This window comes from Rhincodon typus, chromosome 7 (genome assembly GCF_021869965.1).
Source record: "Rhincodon typus isolate 14 chromosome 7, sRhiTyp1.1, whole genome shotgun sequence".
In the NCBI taxonomy this organism is placed as follows: Eukaryota; Metazoa; Chordata; class Chondrichthyes; order Orectolobiformes; family Rhincodontidae; genus Rhincodon; species Rhincodon typus.
In genome coordinates this window covers 35,379,400-35,396,130 of record NC_063338.1, presented here as the reverse complement: position 1 = coordinate 35,396,130, position 16,731 = coordinate 35,379,400, and the positions used below count along the sequence as shown (strand labels likewise).

Below are 16,731 nucleotides of genomic sequence, written 5' to 3'. Positions count from 1 at the left end.
GCCTGCTGTGTTCATCCAGCTCTGCACTTTTGTTGACTCTAGAGAGTCCGTCTGATGTCATCTGCAGTTTTTGCTGCATGTGTGCTGTTTCATTGACAAACCTCATGAGACTGTGTCGAAATGTCTATGTTTTTGGAGGCATCCTTCCTAATATCTTATCTAGTCGAGAAACTAAAGGTTTGTGATCTATTTGTATGATCACTTTCAGGCTTTTTCAGATTCAGATTTGGGAGCTATTCTGTATATTTTTTTCATGATATTGAATTCAATATTCTATTTGGCCCCTCTCTGAAATTTTGTATTTTGATGATGTTATTTCTCATGCCATCTCTTCCTAATGTGATTATATGGGTGCATAAAGATTGAAGGGTTTAGCATCTTTCTTCAGTTTAATACCTCCCTAACCTTTAAATAGTTTAGTGTATTCCTGTTTGAAGGATTTCTTTAACTGTGGCCTGAATAGAGTCTCCCAAATTTCCCTGTTAACCAGATCCATTTTTACTCCTGGATCAGATACGCAGAGGCAAGAGAAACCTAGACTTTACACACCCAACCTTTAAAAATGGCCACCCGTATTTCCCATTTTTGGTTCAGTGGCACTGGCTGGATTGGGCATTAGGCTGGGTGGTCTGGGAAGAGTTAGTTGCCAAAACTGGCTGTATGGCAAACCTGTCTTGGAACTGCAGCACTGTGGCTAAACTTTAAAATACAATATTTCTTTGGTCTTTATCCCTTATTCCTCCCTCATCCCCCTTCACATTCACACACACCCCATGTTCAACCAATGCCAACGCATGGCACCTGATGTCACCCAACCTACCCTTGGCCTTAAAACCTCTTATATTAACTTAATTTCTGCTTCTATGTTCCACCCTTTCCCTCTTCACCTGCCTTGCCGACTTCCTAGCATTCACAATTACCCATGAATGCAGGAGAAAATAAAATTCTACTAAAATTTATCTATTGCAGAGTGCATTTTATTGTAAAGAAAATCACTCTCACTCATATACAAAAAAAATGTTTATAGATGTTGACAAATTGGAAGCTTTTTTGACAGCTTTTGACACTTTGTGATACCTCTTGATGGGTTGGACAGTTTCAAAATGTTGAATGTGCCATTTATTCACAAACTTCTCCACAGGAAACTAACCTCCTTCCTAAAGGATTCAAGACCTCCATCCAAACAATGCTTTGTGAAAGTTCTCTCCCACCCTTTCTGTGACCTAACTCAAGTACCAAAGGAAGCTTTAACTCCACCTCCAAAGTAGCCTGGGGCCACATCCACAGAGGTATCTCTGCTCTCCAACTGACTGTTTCAATGGGACTTTGGAGTACATATGTTTTAAAAATGGAATACAAAGTTACAACTGTAAAAACAAACTGCGGTGCTACCTCACCGAGGTCAAGGCCAAACTCTATTCTTGCAGGAACATGGCTTAAAGCACATCAACAATCATTAATGCTGGGGATTGCAATGATCTCGTAAGGAGGAAACAATTGCAGTTTCTCAAGGCTGGGGATCCTGCTGCAACACCGTAACTTCAACATCATAGAATTAAAAGAGGTAGTAGATAGTCACCTCCTCGTAACCAATGCACTCACAAAAACACATGGCACTAATTAAGCAATATGTGCACCCAGTTCTATAGAAAGAGCAGCTACTATGTTCAACCTTCTGTCAAGCCAATTCTGAATCTTTGATTTTTGCCAACAACTCCATAATTTCAACTATAGTGTGAATTACTTCCATTTTGCACTGTCACAATTCATTTTATGGGGGGTGTAGCTCTGCCTTCTTCCCATTTCTCAGCTGTTTTTACCTTATCCAAGCTTGCTGTAGTCATTAACTTGTGATTTCTTCTCATAACTCGTTTGCATAACTGCTAATATAAACTGGTGATGATTATTACTATCTTTTGTTCTTTATCCTTTTTCTCGCTCATTAACCAATATTTTTGTTTTCTGAGGGTGCCCTGTAGGTTCTACCCATCCTTCAGCATTCTCTGAATTATTTTCAACTGCCATTCCACTCTCAGTTTGATGATGGAGTTCTCCGAACCCCACTCAAACGTATCCTGCCCCTCAACTCCTTCTCTTCTGACTGCACTTAATTTTCTTTCTGTACTCAGTATAGATACAAACAGGACAGTCCTTTAACCTCAGCCCTTATGCAGATACCACCAGTGCAGTTGCATACTTCTGTGCGAATTGTACCAACACAGAATCCTTGTCATCAATCTCTTTCTTTTCGATGCTTTCTGTACTCCGTATTCCTCCAGATTCTTTGATTTTCGATCTCCTTGGGTCATCTTATTACACTAATTATGGGTGGGAAATAAAAAATACTCACCCATTTTGCAGCACTGCTCTGATGGTTCGAGATCAGCACCCAGCTCACAGCACCAGGTATTATCTTCATCCACATTCAGTTACTGGAGACTGAGTACAGGTTTTACAATAGTTTTATTAGCGACATATGGAGCGATTCACTTCAGTTAAAAACTGAAGCAAAACTCTGAAGCTTACAGAAAAGTTGAGTAACTTTATACCTTAAGCATCTTATTATCCAGATTCTAATCTTCCTTGATTCAAACAAAAGAACAGAAGTGACTATTCAAGGTCATGGGGGTTAATGTTAATGTGTCCTTCATCCAGTCAGAAAGTAATCAATCTTTGACCTAGATATGACTGCCTTTCTCTCCTTTATCAATGTTACCGTCCTGTCCCATCCTCCCACTTCTCAGAATACTTTTATTAACATTATCTCCTATTTACACAGGTGCTTACAGTACTGCTGCTGGCACTAGCACCTCGAATTCATAAAGTTCGTTCAGTACAAGTTCCAGTAGTCTGCTTTCACTTTTACTGTGGAAATATCCATTTAACCCCTACAGCTACAGTCTAAAACTCTAAATTTACTCAAACAGCATGATCAATGTGGCTGAACAATTGGGCAGAACAAACACCAGACTGAACTCCTTGTATGTCCTCCAGATAAAAGTCATCAAAGATGCCAAGCTGTGTGACATCTTCAACACCGAAGATGGATCAGCAAGTAGATATATCTGGTGTGTCTCTGTGCTTCAAGATAGACTTCTTAGTTGTGTCCCAAACATTCATACAATTGAATCCACCAAGGTTAATTCAGTATCCTTCTCTGAATGTCTCCTTCAGGGCTGTAGTCACCCACACAAAGACCAGAGGAACCGTTCGGTTGCATGCACTGAACTATGTTGATACTCCAAGGGCTGACTGCATTGCAAGGCTCTACCTGTGAGACTTGTGATTTTTTTTTTCCTAATTGTTATCACTGAAAAAACCTGCAGCTCACTTGAAGAAACACTAGATAAGTGCATCGTCCCAACCAGATATTCGGTAGCAGAGCATGGAAGCTGACCCGAGGAAACACTGAAAAACTCGAAAGTTATTTCAAAGGCTGGAGGAGTCTAAAACCCATCTTTGATTTTCTGTTAGACTGGTGAGAAGCAATTGAGGAAAAAGTCCTCAAAAGTATTCATACTGAGAGAGAGAAAGTGTGTGTACATTAGAGAGAGTGAGATAGAGAGACAGAGGGAACTATAGCCTCGACATTGTGATTATGATCTCGTCATCACCCATATCCCTTGATCCCTTTAACCATAAGAACTACGTGTACCTCCTTCTTGAAAACATGTAATGTTTTAGCCTCAAATGATTTTCTATGAATTCCACAGACTCACCATTCTCTGGGTGAAGTCATTTCTCCTCTTCACAGCCCTAAAAGGTTTATCCTTTAGTCCTTAAACAATGAACCCAAGTTCCAGGCTGCTCCAACATCTGGAACATCTTTCCCACATCTAATATGTCCAGTCCCGTTAGAATTGTATAGGTTTCTATGACATTCCCCAAACCCCCACCAAACCTATTCTTCTAAACTCCAGTGAATAGAATCCTAACTGACTCAATCTCTCCTCATGTGTCAGTCCTGCCATTCCAGGAACCAAATTGGTAAACATTCGCTGCACTCCTTCTGCAGCAAAAAACATCCTTCCTCAGATAAGGAGGCCAAAACTGCATACAATATTCCAGGTGTGGCCTCACCAATGCCCTGTATAATTGTAGCAAAACATCCTTGTTCCTGTACTCAAATCCTTTTGCTATGAAGGCCAACATACTATCTAATGTGGGATGCACCCCTTTACTTTTATGTAATATCATAACTTTTAGAAATAAACAGGAGTGTCTGGCTGGGAAAAAAGAGATCTGCAGTTGAAAGTTTTTATCTTGTCTCATCAGCATAACGCAAAAAATGTCAAATTTCAAAGGGAGCAACAATTTACAGGCACAGAGTCATTGAGCTGTACAGCCCAGAAACAGACCCTTCAGCCCAACTCGCCCATGCTGACCAGGTATCTTAAATTAATCTAGTCCCATTTGCCAGCATTTATCCCTCTAAAATTTATATTACTCGAGAAAAGAGTGCTGAGTGTTTGGCAAGTTGGTTATGATTGGTTGGGGCATTGCATAGGAGAATGCACCAGGGAATAACTGTCCCCCAAGTTTTTGTTTAATTCATAAAAGGTGTAATGCTTGGACACCCAACCGTTTTGGTTCCCCTTATGTAAGGAACATATCATTTCATTGGAGGCAATTGAGAGAAGGCTGTCTAGAATGATCCCTGGGTATGGAAGGATTGTCTTATGAGCAAAGGGTAAACAGGTTGGGACTCTACACACTGCAGTTTAGAAAAATGTGAGGTGATCTCATTGAAATATATGGGATTCTCAAGGGGCTTGACAGGGTAAATGCTGAAAACATGTTTCCACTCAAGGATGAGTCTAGGACCAGAGGGTATAGCCTCAAATAAAAGAAGTGCCTATTTAAAACAGAGATGAGAAGGAATATTTTTTCTCTTGGGGGGTTGTTTGTCACTGTAAGATCTTGCCACAGAGAGCTGAGGAAGTAGAGTCCTTGTGTATATTTAAGGCTCAGATTCTTGATGAGTAGGGAATCAATGGTTATGGGAAAAGGGCAGTAAAGTGGATATCAGAAATGTTAGATCAGCCATGATTCTATTGAATGGCATAGCAGGCTTGAATGGTCTACTCCTGTTCCTATTTCTTTGGTTTTATACCTAATCCCATCCCAATGCACCCACTTACATCCAATCCCTCCAAACCCATAATTGATCTGCACCCCCACAGGACACCCGGACCCCCATCGTTAACAACTGTCCCACTCCATGACCTGGCACCTCTCCTTCTGACTCCTGATGTCTCCATCCTCAACCAGCCCCTACCATCTGCCCCACCTCTAGATTTCTGTCTGTCTTCCCCAACACCTGACTCCCCTGATCCAACCTCAACATCAGATCCACTCACCCAACTGTCAACTTACCCTATTTCCCTGACACCTACCCCCTCAACCAACTGCTACCCACCTACACACCCACCTATCAGCATACCTCCTCACCCAGTCAGCTGGCAACTTACACTAATCCCTCATCCACCCTTCACACAATTCACCTTTCACCCTGCCAGTTCATCCCCACACACATATCATAAACGCTCAATGTCTTTCAGTTGCTTGTAAAAGAGGCTTTGGGACCTTGTAGTTGTATTTACCTGCTGTAAAAAGGAGGTGTGGCTTCTGTAAAGGTTCACTTCAATGCTGCCTCTGCGTTGTTTTGGACTGGATCTAGCGTTGGAACTCAAGTGCGAAAAATCCTGGGCAGGTAAGTGGGTAACTTTTTGTCTAACAGGAGCGGGGATTCTGACCCTGATCTGAAAATTTGAGCTATTGTTTGTATGTTAAAAAGCCCATTAGTTGATCATAATCAACATTAACATTAATATTAGTGCTGAAATTAGCATGCTTTGTTGCCCTCTGTGACTAACATGACATTGTCTTTTTACTCTCTTTTTTTCTGTTTGCTTAACCTCTCCTTTGATTATCTGATGCTGTCTTTTTAAAACATTTGATGTTTTGTAACTGCCCTATTCTACTGTAAGTGTGCAAATGTTGTCAGGCTATGGGGAATTGAGGATCTTCACAGCTGGTCCTACCCCATTCCCACGCAATAGCAGCTCCTTTTCACGGGGGAATTGGATATGTTTCAGGAGCAAAAATGTTAAATTATCTCTTTAAAAATGTGAATTTCCAGGCTGTAATGTTGCCCTCCAATTCTTGACTTTTTTTCAGTGATTCTTGTGTATGAATCCAGAAAGTAAATATTGCCAGGTTATTTGCCTGAATGGGGGAGTGAATAATGGCAGGGTATTGAAGCAGATTCAACGATACTGCTATCCGATATGCACTTTTCCTCTTCCCAGCACAGTAATTGTACCCAAAATGGTTACATATGTTTATTTCATTCCTTCCCGAGGTCGGTTAGTTATAGCGTCCACACTGCCACACAGATGAGGTTAGCTACTACATTTAAATGGACCAAGTTTCTAATCAAGGACATAAATGTTCCTGGTCAGTGGCACAAATTAGGCCAAAGGTTAGCTCAACTATTAGTGGCACCTTAAACATTTTATGGTTTAATGATGCTTACATGATTTGTTTAAAGGTTTATGACAGAGTAAGGATTAAAGGATATAGACCTTGTTTACAGAACTTTGTTACTTTAATGTAAAAGCAATATATTGAAACAAAATAACCTCTTCTTTAAATTCAGCTGCAGATAATTCTCTAGTGCTTAGAGACTTGAACACCAAAGATGGAGCCAGGTATTTCTTACTTTACTTTGTGACATTCTTGAAACAAAAGCCAGATTAGTCTGTTCATTTCAGTCAATATTTGATCACCAAAACATGTTTGAAAACTTATATTTGAATGTTCTTTTATTTGATATTATGATAGAGACAGAGGTACTCATGTATATTACGATTGGTATTCTTAATTCTGATATAGATGCACAGTGTTAGTCTAAAGATCAATGTTCAAATGTAGCCTTGTATAATTTCTCGTACAGCATGAGTTTGAGTAGATAGGAATAATAGATTTATCAGAAAGATATTTATGTACTTAAACTGAATTAAACTTTGATTTTTTTTCTTGCTGGTGATATTAGTCAGAATCTTACATTTTCCCTGATCAGATTCTTGATGGCTAATATTTGTCATTTGTTACAAGAAGTTATGGGCTGATGTATTTAGGAATACTGGCCTGTTTTCCCCTTCTTTTACAAGAAGTCATCCCTCTTCAAAGTTGTCATCCAGTTGCTTGACCAAACAAAGACCTCTTAACCTTATTAGTGATCTGCTTTGATAATGAGGAGGCTATGGTATCGATAAATCAGCCCAAGCTTAAAATGGGATTGCACAATTGTGTGCTATCTGGTTCAACTGCAGACAGTAGCCAGGGAGAAAGAAAGCAATTGATCACTAGCGAGCAGGGACCAATGATAATGGCAACTGCACTCTTTTTTATGTTAAGGGTCAAGTACATTGGATTATTCCCTGCTTAAGATAGCAACACTATTTCACAAAATACAGGCATTTATGAATGACACCATCCAGGACAAACTATATAGAATATGTTGGCCACTGGTTGGAAGGTTTAAAGTTCTTAATAGCAAAACAAAACGCTATTGTTTGCATTCTCTAGCCCAATGTGGTATAATATTACTTAAGTCAGAAACTGTGCTTTAATTCTTCTGAATGAAATGAGTAGTAACAAGACATCAAGTCATATTTTGGATGTGCAATCTGGTAAAAATCTATAATGTTGGCTAATTCTGTAATTAATCTTCTCTAAACTGCTTATTTAGGTGCCAAAGGGCATAAGATAGTGTCTAATATTACGGTTGATGGAGGCTCTACTGTGTTTAGTCCCAACATCCAAGGATTGAACAGTGCTACCATCAAAATGTCAACAAATTCCAGCTCGAAACCTCATGGCGAGAAAGCCAGGAATAAAATGCCTTTGGGTAACTGTTTTTTTGATATTAAAATGTAATGTTCTATGCACCACACTAAATTATTCAGCTTTTTTCAATTAGTGGATCAAGCACTTAAATGGAAGCAAAATAAAGTGTACAACTGGAAAAAAAATTGTCGTCTATATCTGTCTGGTTCAGCAACTAATCGACCATCCCAGCTCAAATTTCTAAATGATTCTCTTCTGGTTTATTCACATGATCTATCTCCAACCATTTTCTAGTTCAAATATTTTCTACCTGAAAGTAATTGAAATGAAACTCACTGTGCGCCTTTCCTGGAACCGTAAAATGGTTTCCCTCCCTCCCTCCCTCCTCCTTGAACCAATAAAGAGATAGAGGAGCTGTTAGAAAATTGGTTGCAGCCTAGAAACAGCAGAACCTCAGCAGAGTGCATCAACATGACCAGTGAAGATATCAGGGACTCTGGGAAAGCTTGTGCTGTATGTGGGCAGACTTGGGTGATTGTGTGGAGTTTGCACAGTCACCCTATGTCTGAGAAAACAAGGTGCAGAGCTGGATGAACACAGCAGGCCAAGGAGCATCATCGGAGCAGAAAGGCTGACGTTTCAGGCCTAGACCCTTCACCAGAAAAAAAGCCATGTCTGAGTGGGTTTCCTCCGGGTGCTCTGGTTTCCTCCCACAGTCCAAAGATGTGCAGGTTAGATGAGTTGGCCATGCTAAATTGCCTTTCACTGTTCAGGGCTGTGCCAGTGTGGTGGATTAGCCATGGGAAATGCAGGGTAATGGGGATAGGGTGGCTGGGAAGGTTGGGTCTGGTTGGGGTGCTCTTCGGAGGGTCAGTGTGGCCTTGAGGGCCAAATGGCCTGCTTCCACAGTGTAGGGATTCTACGTGCTGTTAGTGATACCTCAAACCACAGGGACTGCTGCAATGAACTCATCAGCTGACTGCATCTCTTTCCCTTTCAAGAAGCAACATGAAATGTAATCAGATTTGTAGTATCCAGTAGCATAGACCTTGTATTGCTGGGGAAAGAGACGTGAAAAGCTTTGACAGCACGTCTCATTTTCAGCAGGATTCAGATTTCATACAAAGCATAGCTTTGGTGACCTTCTTTATGCCCTCACCCTACTTCTAGATTCCGTAGCTCTGAGTTGTAGCTGCAAAGATGTCAGATTTTAATGAAGATGACCAGGGTGAAGTGGAAACATCTGACAGACCGTTCCTCACTTTAGGTTCAGATTGTTCACTGAACACACTGGGCTGATACGACCTCCTGCTGAGACCCCTCTTCCATTTTCCCTCCTCTCTCTTCCAGCAACAGATCCTCCTCGGTGTCCCCTCTGCTATGCTCACATAGATCAAAAGGAAGAAATGATAATGTATCATTGAGTAGAAACAAATGCAAAATCCTCAATATAACCACACACGCATCACTATGTGCCACAGCTTTCCCTGGAGACTTTAGTAACATTGGAAAACTCTGAAAACCACTAAATACTCCTAGACTTACACAAGAGACAACAGAAACCAGTCAGTAACTAACCTAAATATAGCTGATGACTTTAAAAAAAAAATAACGGTGGGTGGATGCCTGGGGTTGATAGGGAGTTCCCTTTCTGCTGCTAAACATGTATTCTGCTTTTAAAGTTAAGAGAAGCTGTTAACTTTGCGCTCCAAAATGGCAGTACTGACATCAAATCAGCATTACACACTAACATCACAATCTACCCCCTGCTCTACATATTTCCAGTGCACACCCTCACTGCTCTTCCCTAAAACTCTATTGACATAGCTGGCATCATAAATGTGTGAGTGTACTATGGATTCTGGCAACCCCTGACTAAATGACACAGCAGGGTCTTGATGGTCTGAATCGCTTCCTGTTCTGAAGGTACAGTGTGCTAGTAGTAGCCTGAAATCATCAAGATGCTACACTGACTGTGATCTGCTTTATCAAAATATTGTCAGGCAACCCAGTTTTGCAACCAATATAATAACATCTTCGATCATTGATACCATTTCCGAAGCACGATATTAATGAAATAGACGTCTTCCCTCTATTTAAATAATCCCATTCCTGAGACTGGAACAGGGGTCTAAGCAAAAAAGACAGGCGGGTGGAAGTCCTGCTGTACTTCAGGGCAGAGTTTCTAGAGTTTTGACCTCACCCTTCCACTCCTATTTCTAGCTCAGAATTGATATACCTAATCTGCTTCTCCCAAACATGTCCGTCACATGACAATCAAGGCCTAAAATAGTTTTAGCTATTTTTAAGTAACGTGGTCAGAGATGTTATGACACTCCTCTGGAGCAGGTGGGACTTGAACCTAGGCTCAGATTTGGCACACTGCCATGGCACCTCAAGAGCCCAACATTATTTTTAATCAGCCTATTCAGAACTATTATGACACAGCACCAGGGAAAGTGGGACTTAATTCCAGACCTTCTGGCTCAGAGGTAGGGACACTACCATTGACCATGGGACCCCAACATAAAACAGTTTTATTATTAAAGTAATGCATTATAAAATAAAGGCCTAAAATGGCTTGTAATGGAAGGATGATGCCCACTGTCTGTGTGTGAGTTGATTGTTGAAAATATGACATGTATGTTTTACATTAAGGAAGATCACTGAGGAATAACAAATCTTTAATCTTTTCCATGCAGCTCCAATGAAGAAAATTAACACTAAAGAGCTGGAAGGCAAAGTGACAGGTATTTCATTTTTCCAACATACATTTATATTTGTAAGATCACAAGATCATTGTAAATAAGGAAGGCCATTCTGCCCATCTAAATTTGTCCATTCATAGGATTCTTAAGGTTCCCTTTACAATACTCTGTTTAAGCGTCTCCCTCAGTCTTGGCAGCCTTAACTGTATCAATTGTATTCAAGGTATGGTCCAATCAGAACACTGTGCAGAATGATCACAACTTCTTCAAATTTGCATTCTACAATTCAGTCAACCTTGTTTGCATGCAGCATTAGTTAGATGTTATGCTTTGAGTCTACCAACTCTCAAGATCTAATTTAAATCCATTCTTCACAATTTCAGCATTATTCACAGAATATCTGTCATCCATTTTGACTTCAAAATATCATAATACTCTTCTGCCGCAAACTTTATTTGTTATTGTTCTCCCTGTTTATGCATTACACATTCTGTAATTTCTATAGGCCTTCTAATTCCATTGCTGAATCTAGGTCATTTACATAAAATAGAAACATAAAACTGTTATCAACACTAGGAGCATCTTATTAAGTACTCCCCCCTCCTCCAACATTGTAAGCTCTCCATTATTTTGAAAATCCAATGAAACAAAACTGTTGAAAATACTCTAAAGCTGGCAACAATTATGGAGAGAGAGTTAACTTGTCATGTCTATGCTTTTGTTGTTCTATTTTTAGCACCACACATAATTTGGATATTCCCACAGTTTTCTCTTCAAAGTCTTCCACAGATCTTTCAGTTTAACTAACGACATAACTTTTGGGAATTCAGCTGGCCTAGTGGTACTATCATTAGACTATTCATTAAGAGACCTAGGTAATGTTCTGGGGACCTGGATTCAAATCCCAGCACAGCAGATGGTGGAATTTGAATTCAATAATAATCTGGAATTAAAGACTAATGATGACCATGAAACTGCTGTTGATTGTTTGTGAAAACACCATCTGGTTACTAATGCCCTTTAGGGAAGAAAACTGCCATCCTTACCAGGCCCACATGCGACTCCAGACCGACAGCAATATAGTTGACTCTCAATTGCCCTCTTGGCAATTAGGGATGGGCAATGAAAGTTGACCTAACCAGTGATGCCCACATCCTCTGAATGAATAAAAATAAGATACCAGCAATGGCAAATAGAATTTAATCCTGATAAGTGTGAGGATATGCATTTTGGGAGGTCGAATAAGGGAAGGACATACACAATGAATGGTAGGTCACCAGGGAGTACTGAGGAACAAAGTTCAAAGATCCTTGAAGGTGTTAGCACAGGTAGACATTGTTGTGAAGAAGGCGTGTGGTATGTATTCCTTCAGTAGCCAGAGTGTAGAATATAGGTTCAGAAGTCCTGTTGCAACTTTACACAGCATTGTTTAGGCCACTGATGAAATACAGTATGTAGTTGTGAGGTCACCACACCATCAGAGAAGGGACAGAGGAAATTCACCATAATATTGCCTGAATGGAAATTCTCAGTTATGTGGAGAGACTGGACAGGCTGGGTTTGTTTTCCCTGAAGCAGACGAGACTTTTTTTTTCTGATGAAGGGTCTAGGCCCGAAACGTCAGCCTTTCTGCTCCTATGATGCTGCTTGGCCTGCTGTGTTCATCCAGCCCTGCACCTTGTTGTCCGAGACTCAGGGGGGATTTGATTGAAATACACAGAATTCTGGGAGGCATATAAACGGTAAATCATGAGAATATTTTCCCCTGAAGATGTATTTATGATCAGAGGGCATAAGTTTAAGGTGACGAATAAATGGTTTAGGAGGAACCTGAGGAAACATCTTTTCATCCAGAGGGTAGTAGAAATATGGAATGTGTTGGCTGAGAGGGTAATGGAGGCAAGTATTTTCACAACATTTAAGAAGCAGCTGGATGAGTGCTTAAAATGCCAGGGCATAGTAGGCTATGGGATTAGCATAGTTTGGTGTTTTTGGTCCACATAGACATGGTGGGCCGAACAGCCTGTTTCTATGCTGTATGACTCTGTGACATTGTGGCATGAAACTTTCCACTGTCCATTTTGCTGGCATTTCCTCGAAGTGCTCAAGGGCATCGATCAGGCAGGATCTTTCCCTTATGGATTTGTCTTTGCTATTTTCCTGGTGTACACCTCCAGACCCATTTCCATGAGGCTAGGAATATTCAGCTGTAGGTTTTTGGACACGAAAGAAAGAAGAGATTTGGGAATTTGATGATAAAGTGAAATTTAGTTACATGATCAGGTGTGAAAGTTTTGAACGTTGGTACAGGCAAAGGGAGTACATGGCCTAATCCTACTTCTATTTCTTATGTAAAAGTACTGCAATGGCCAGTCTCAGACACAAATGAAATTCAGTCCTTTGCCTGACACATAGCAACATAGGAACAAAGTTAGGCATTTAGCCAACAAGCCTGTGTTGTCTTTAATGAGACTGTGACTGATATGTGACCTAAGCCCATATACCTGCTTTCCATATCCTTAATATCTTTGGAAAACAATCTATTAATCTCAGATGTAAAGTTAACGATTGACCCAACAACTGCTGTTTGTGGAAGAGTGTTCCAAACATATACATGTACAACTGTTTAAAACCAAAAGAACTGTGGATGCTGTAAATCAGAAACAAGAGCAGAAGTTGCTGGAAAAGCACAGCAGGTCTGGCAGCATCTGTGAAGAGAAATTGGAGTTAACGTTTTGGGTCCAGTGACCCTTCCTCAGTTCTAATTTCTCTTCACAAATATTATCAAACCTGCTGAGCTTTCCCAGCAACATCTGTTTTTGTTCATGTATAACTGTTCCCTTTTCTTTTGAAAGACCAGACTCTAAATTTTAGGCTATGTTAGATTAATTGGTCTATAATTCTCTTGCCTTTCACAAATACTAGAATGAAGTGCACTCTTCCATTCTAAAAGAACAGTTCCTAATTTTAGATAACTTTGGAATATCACATTTAGGACATCTAGAATGTTCTCACCTGCTTACTTTAAAAAGGAAAGGAGAGGAGAGGCTGACGTTTCGGGCCTAGACCCTGTGTTCATCCAGCCCTGCACCTTGTTGTCTCGGATTCTCCAGCATCTGCAGTTCCTACTATCTCTACTTTAAAAAGGACTTGAATTTAGATACCGCCTTTCATGACCACAGGATATTCCAGACAGTTTTACATCCAATGAGATTTTTGAAGCTTACTCATTGTTATAATGTAAGAAACATGCTAGCCAATACATATAGAATTTACAACCCTGATTTGAAACAATTTTGTCCTGGGGATTTGACACAATTAATGTGATTAATATCATTACTGATAAATTGCTTACATTAATCTTGGCACCTGTCCCTGAATTAATATTAGTTTCCTTGGGATTTCTGTCATGTTGTCCTCTTGCTCTACTGTAAATACTGGCACAAACAGCTCCAATATAATATTACCATTGTTAAATTTTATAGGGCCCACATTATTTATCTTCATTTTGAATTTTGTAATTGCAAAGGTTTCTTGTGTGGATTTTGATATCCCGTCAAGTTTCTTTTTATGTCAGCTTTTTATAGCTCAAATTGTTTAATTATCCTGTTTCATTCTTTGTACCTCTTCCAATCATAAAGTGTGCTTTTTCTTTGCATTCTGGTTTGCTTTCCATTTAATTGTATGTTGACCCTTACATGTTGCATTTTCACAAGTATAGCTCTTTGTCCCTGGGGTGTTTATCACTTCTTTCTCACATTAAGATCCAATAGAAAACTGTTTGATTCTCAGAGGCAATTTTTATTAGGCCAAATTAAAAGACATTTAAGCTAGAAGGTATTTTATTTTCTAGTTGTTTCAGAATAGCTGAAAGATTTTTTAAAATTTGCTGACAAGAATATGATTAGCTTTTCCAATCAGATAGAAGGAAGTGTTATAATATTCAATTTCATGACATTGGAGTCACATTTTGTCAAATCAGATTTTAAGTTGGGTCACTTTAAATTCTGTCATTTAACTTCTTACATTTAGGTGTCACATTAATTCCTACATTCATTCTTTTCTTTCTATATTTTGCAACAACAGACAAGAAATCCTTTGTGCAACAAAACTGGGCCAATCTTGTTCAGAAGGTACAAAATGTTGATGAGCTTGCAGATCAAATGATGGGATTTGGCCTCACGAATGAAATGTATTCTGAAATCATGAGCTGCAAAACATCTCAAGAGAAGATGAGGAAACTTCTACAATACATGACAGTGTCTGATAATGCTTGTAAGCATCTCTTTACAAAATTGTGTGAGTTGCAATATTGTGTTATGGAAGAGCTCATTCAATGAAGCCAACACTCTCCCACCTAATACTGCTAATGCTGTCAATCTTTCACAATTTCAAGATATTCCATTGATGTTACATTCAATGAAGTATATTTGAATTCTAGTCATTTTAATATCGGAAATGCTGCAGAAAATTTATGCAAAAATCGCAATGAGATAATGATTAGATATTAGGGACCAGATAATTCCTGTGATTATGCAGGACAGCAAGGCATTGAGAAGAAAATTGTAGAAGCTCAGGAACTTGGAGATCTCTATCGACATTAACAGTAGGAGTTTAATTTTAATTCATTCACTGATGTTAAAGAAGGAGTTCCAGGTTTTGAGTGACAATGAAGGAATGGCAATACAGTTCCAAACACAGATGATGTGTGATTTAGGTGGATAACTATAGGGAAGGAAATTGTCCAAAACTGTTATTCAGTTATGTCATTGTCTATCTCCAATTCATCTCCTCTTACCCACCTTTGTTTCACACCCTGGCCTAACAAAAATCTATTAAGCACAGACTTGAAGGTTTGAATTAACCCGATGTCTGTACGTTTGTGGTAACAAGTTCCAAATTTCCATTATCCTTTGTGTAAAATAGTGTTTCTTGATTTCATTGTTAATGCTCTGGCTCTAATTTTAAGATTATACCCCTTGCCCTATCCTACCATTGGAGATGGTTTCTTTTTATCCTTCTTATAAAAGTCACAGTCATAGAGCTGTACAGCATGGAAACAGATCCTTCGGTCCAACTGGTCTATGCCAACCAGATATCCTAAATAAATCTAGTCCTGTTTGCCAGCATTTGGCCCATATCTCTCTAAACCCTTTCTATTCATGTACCCATCCAGATCCAATTAAAAGTTGTAATTGTACCAGCCTCCACCACTTCCTCTGGCAGTTCATTCCATACATGCACCACCCTCTGCGTGAAAAAGTTTTCCCTTTGGTCCCTTTTAAACCTATGCCCTCTAGTTTTGGACTCCCCCACCCAGAAGAAAAGACCTTGGCTATTCACCCTATTCCTGCCCCTCATGATTTTATAAACCTCTATAAGGTCACTCTTCCGCCTCTGATCCCCAAGGGAAAATAGCCCCAGTCTATTCAGCCTATCTCTATTGCTCAAACCCTGGCAACATCCTTGCAAATCTTTTGGAACCCTTTCAAATTTCACAACATCTTTCCTATTCCAGGGAGACCAGAATTCAATGCAGTATTCCAAAAGTGGCCTAAACAATGTCCTGTACAGCTGCACCATGACCTCCCAACTCCAATACTTAATGCACTGAACAATAAAGGCGAGCACATCAAATGCCTTCTTCACTATCCTGTCTACCGAGCATTTCACTTTCAAGCAACTGTGAACTTGCGCTCCAAGGTCTCTTTGTTCAGCAATACTCCCCAGGACCTTACCATTAAGTGTATAAGTCCTGCCCTGATTTGTTTTTCTAAAATGCAGCACCTCATATTTACCTAAATTAAATTCCATTTGCCACTCCTCGGCCCATTGGCCCATCTGATAAAGGTCCCATCGTACTCTTAGGTAACCCTCTTTGCTGTCAATTACACCTCCAATTTTGGTGTCATCTGCAAACGTACTAACTATACCTCTTATGTTCATCTCTAAATCATTTAAATAAATGACAAAAAACAGTGGACCCAGCACTGATCCCTGTGTCACACCACTAGTCACAGGCCTCCAGTCCCAGAAACAACCTTCAAACATCACCCTCTGCTTCCTACCATTGTGTCAGTTTTGAATCCAATTAGCTAGCTCTCCCTGGATCCCATGTGACCTAGCCTTCATGAAAGCCTTCGATGCGGGACATTATCAAAGGCCTTAC

General features: G+C 39.8%; 1 protein-coding gene across 1 annotated transcript; it reads left to right on the top strand.

Moving 5' to 3' along the window:
* Window positions 1-5,655: 5,655 nt before the first annotated feature.
* Window positions 5,656-15,441, top strand: LOC109931220 (apoptosis-associated speck-like protein containing a CARD). Its single transcript, XM_020530548.2, has 5 exons — window positions 5,656-5,713; window positions 6,662-6,713; window positions 7,757-7,915; window positions 10,557-10,604; window positions 14,649-15,441. The coding sequence occupies exons 2-5, from the start codon at window positions 6,704-6,706 to the stop codon at window positions 14,900-14,902; spliced, it is 471 nt and encodes a 156-aa protein (XP_020386137.1). The 5' UTR covers window positions 5,656-5,713; window positions 6,662-6,703; the 3' UTR covers window positions 14,903-15,441.
* The last annotated feature ends 1,290 nt before the right edge of the window (window positions 15,442-16,731 follow it).

What these genes read in the sequence shown, in the direction of transcription:
- LOC109931220 (XM_020530548.2), top strand. An exon ending in CAGGAATAAAATGCCTTTGG is followed by an intron (nt 7,916 to 10,556) that starts GTAACTGTTTTT and finishes TTTTCCATGCAG; the next exon opens with CTCCAATGAAGAAAATTAAC. An exon ending in GCTGGAAGGCAAAGTGACAG is followed by an intron (nt 10,605 to 14,648) that starts GTATTTCATTTT and finishes TTGCAACAACAG; the next exon opens with ACAAGAAATCCTTTGTGCAA.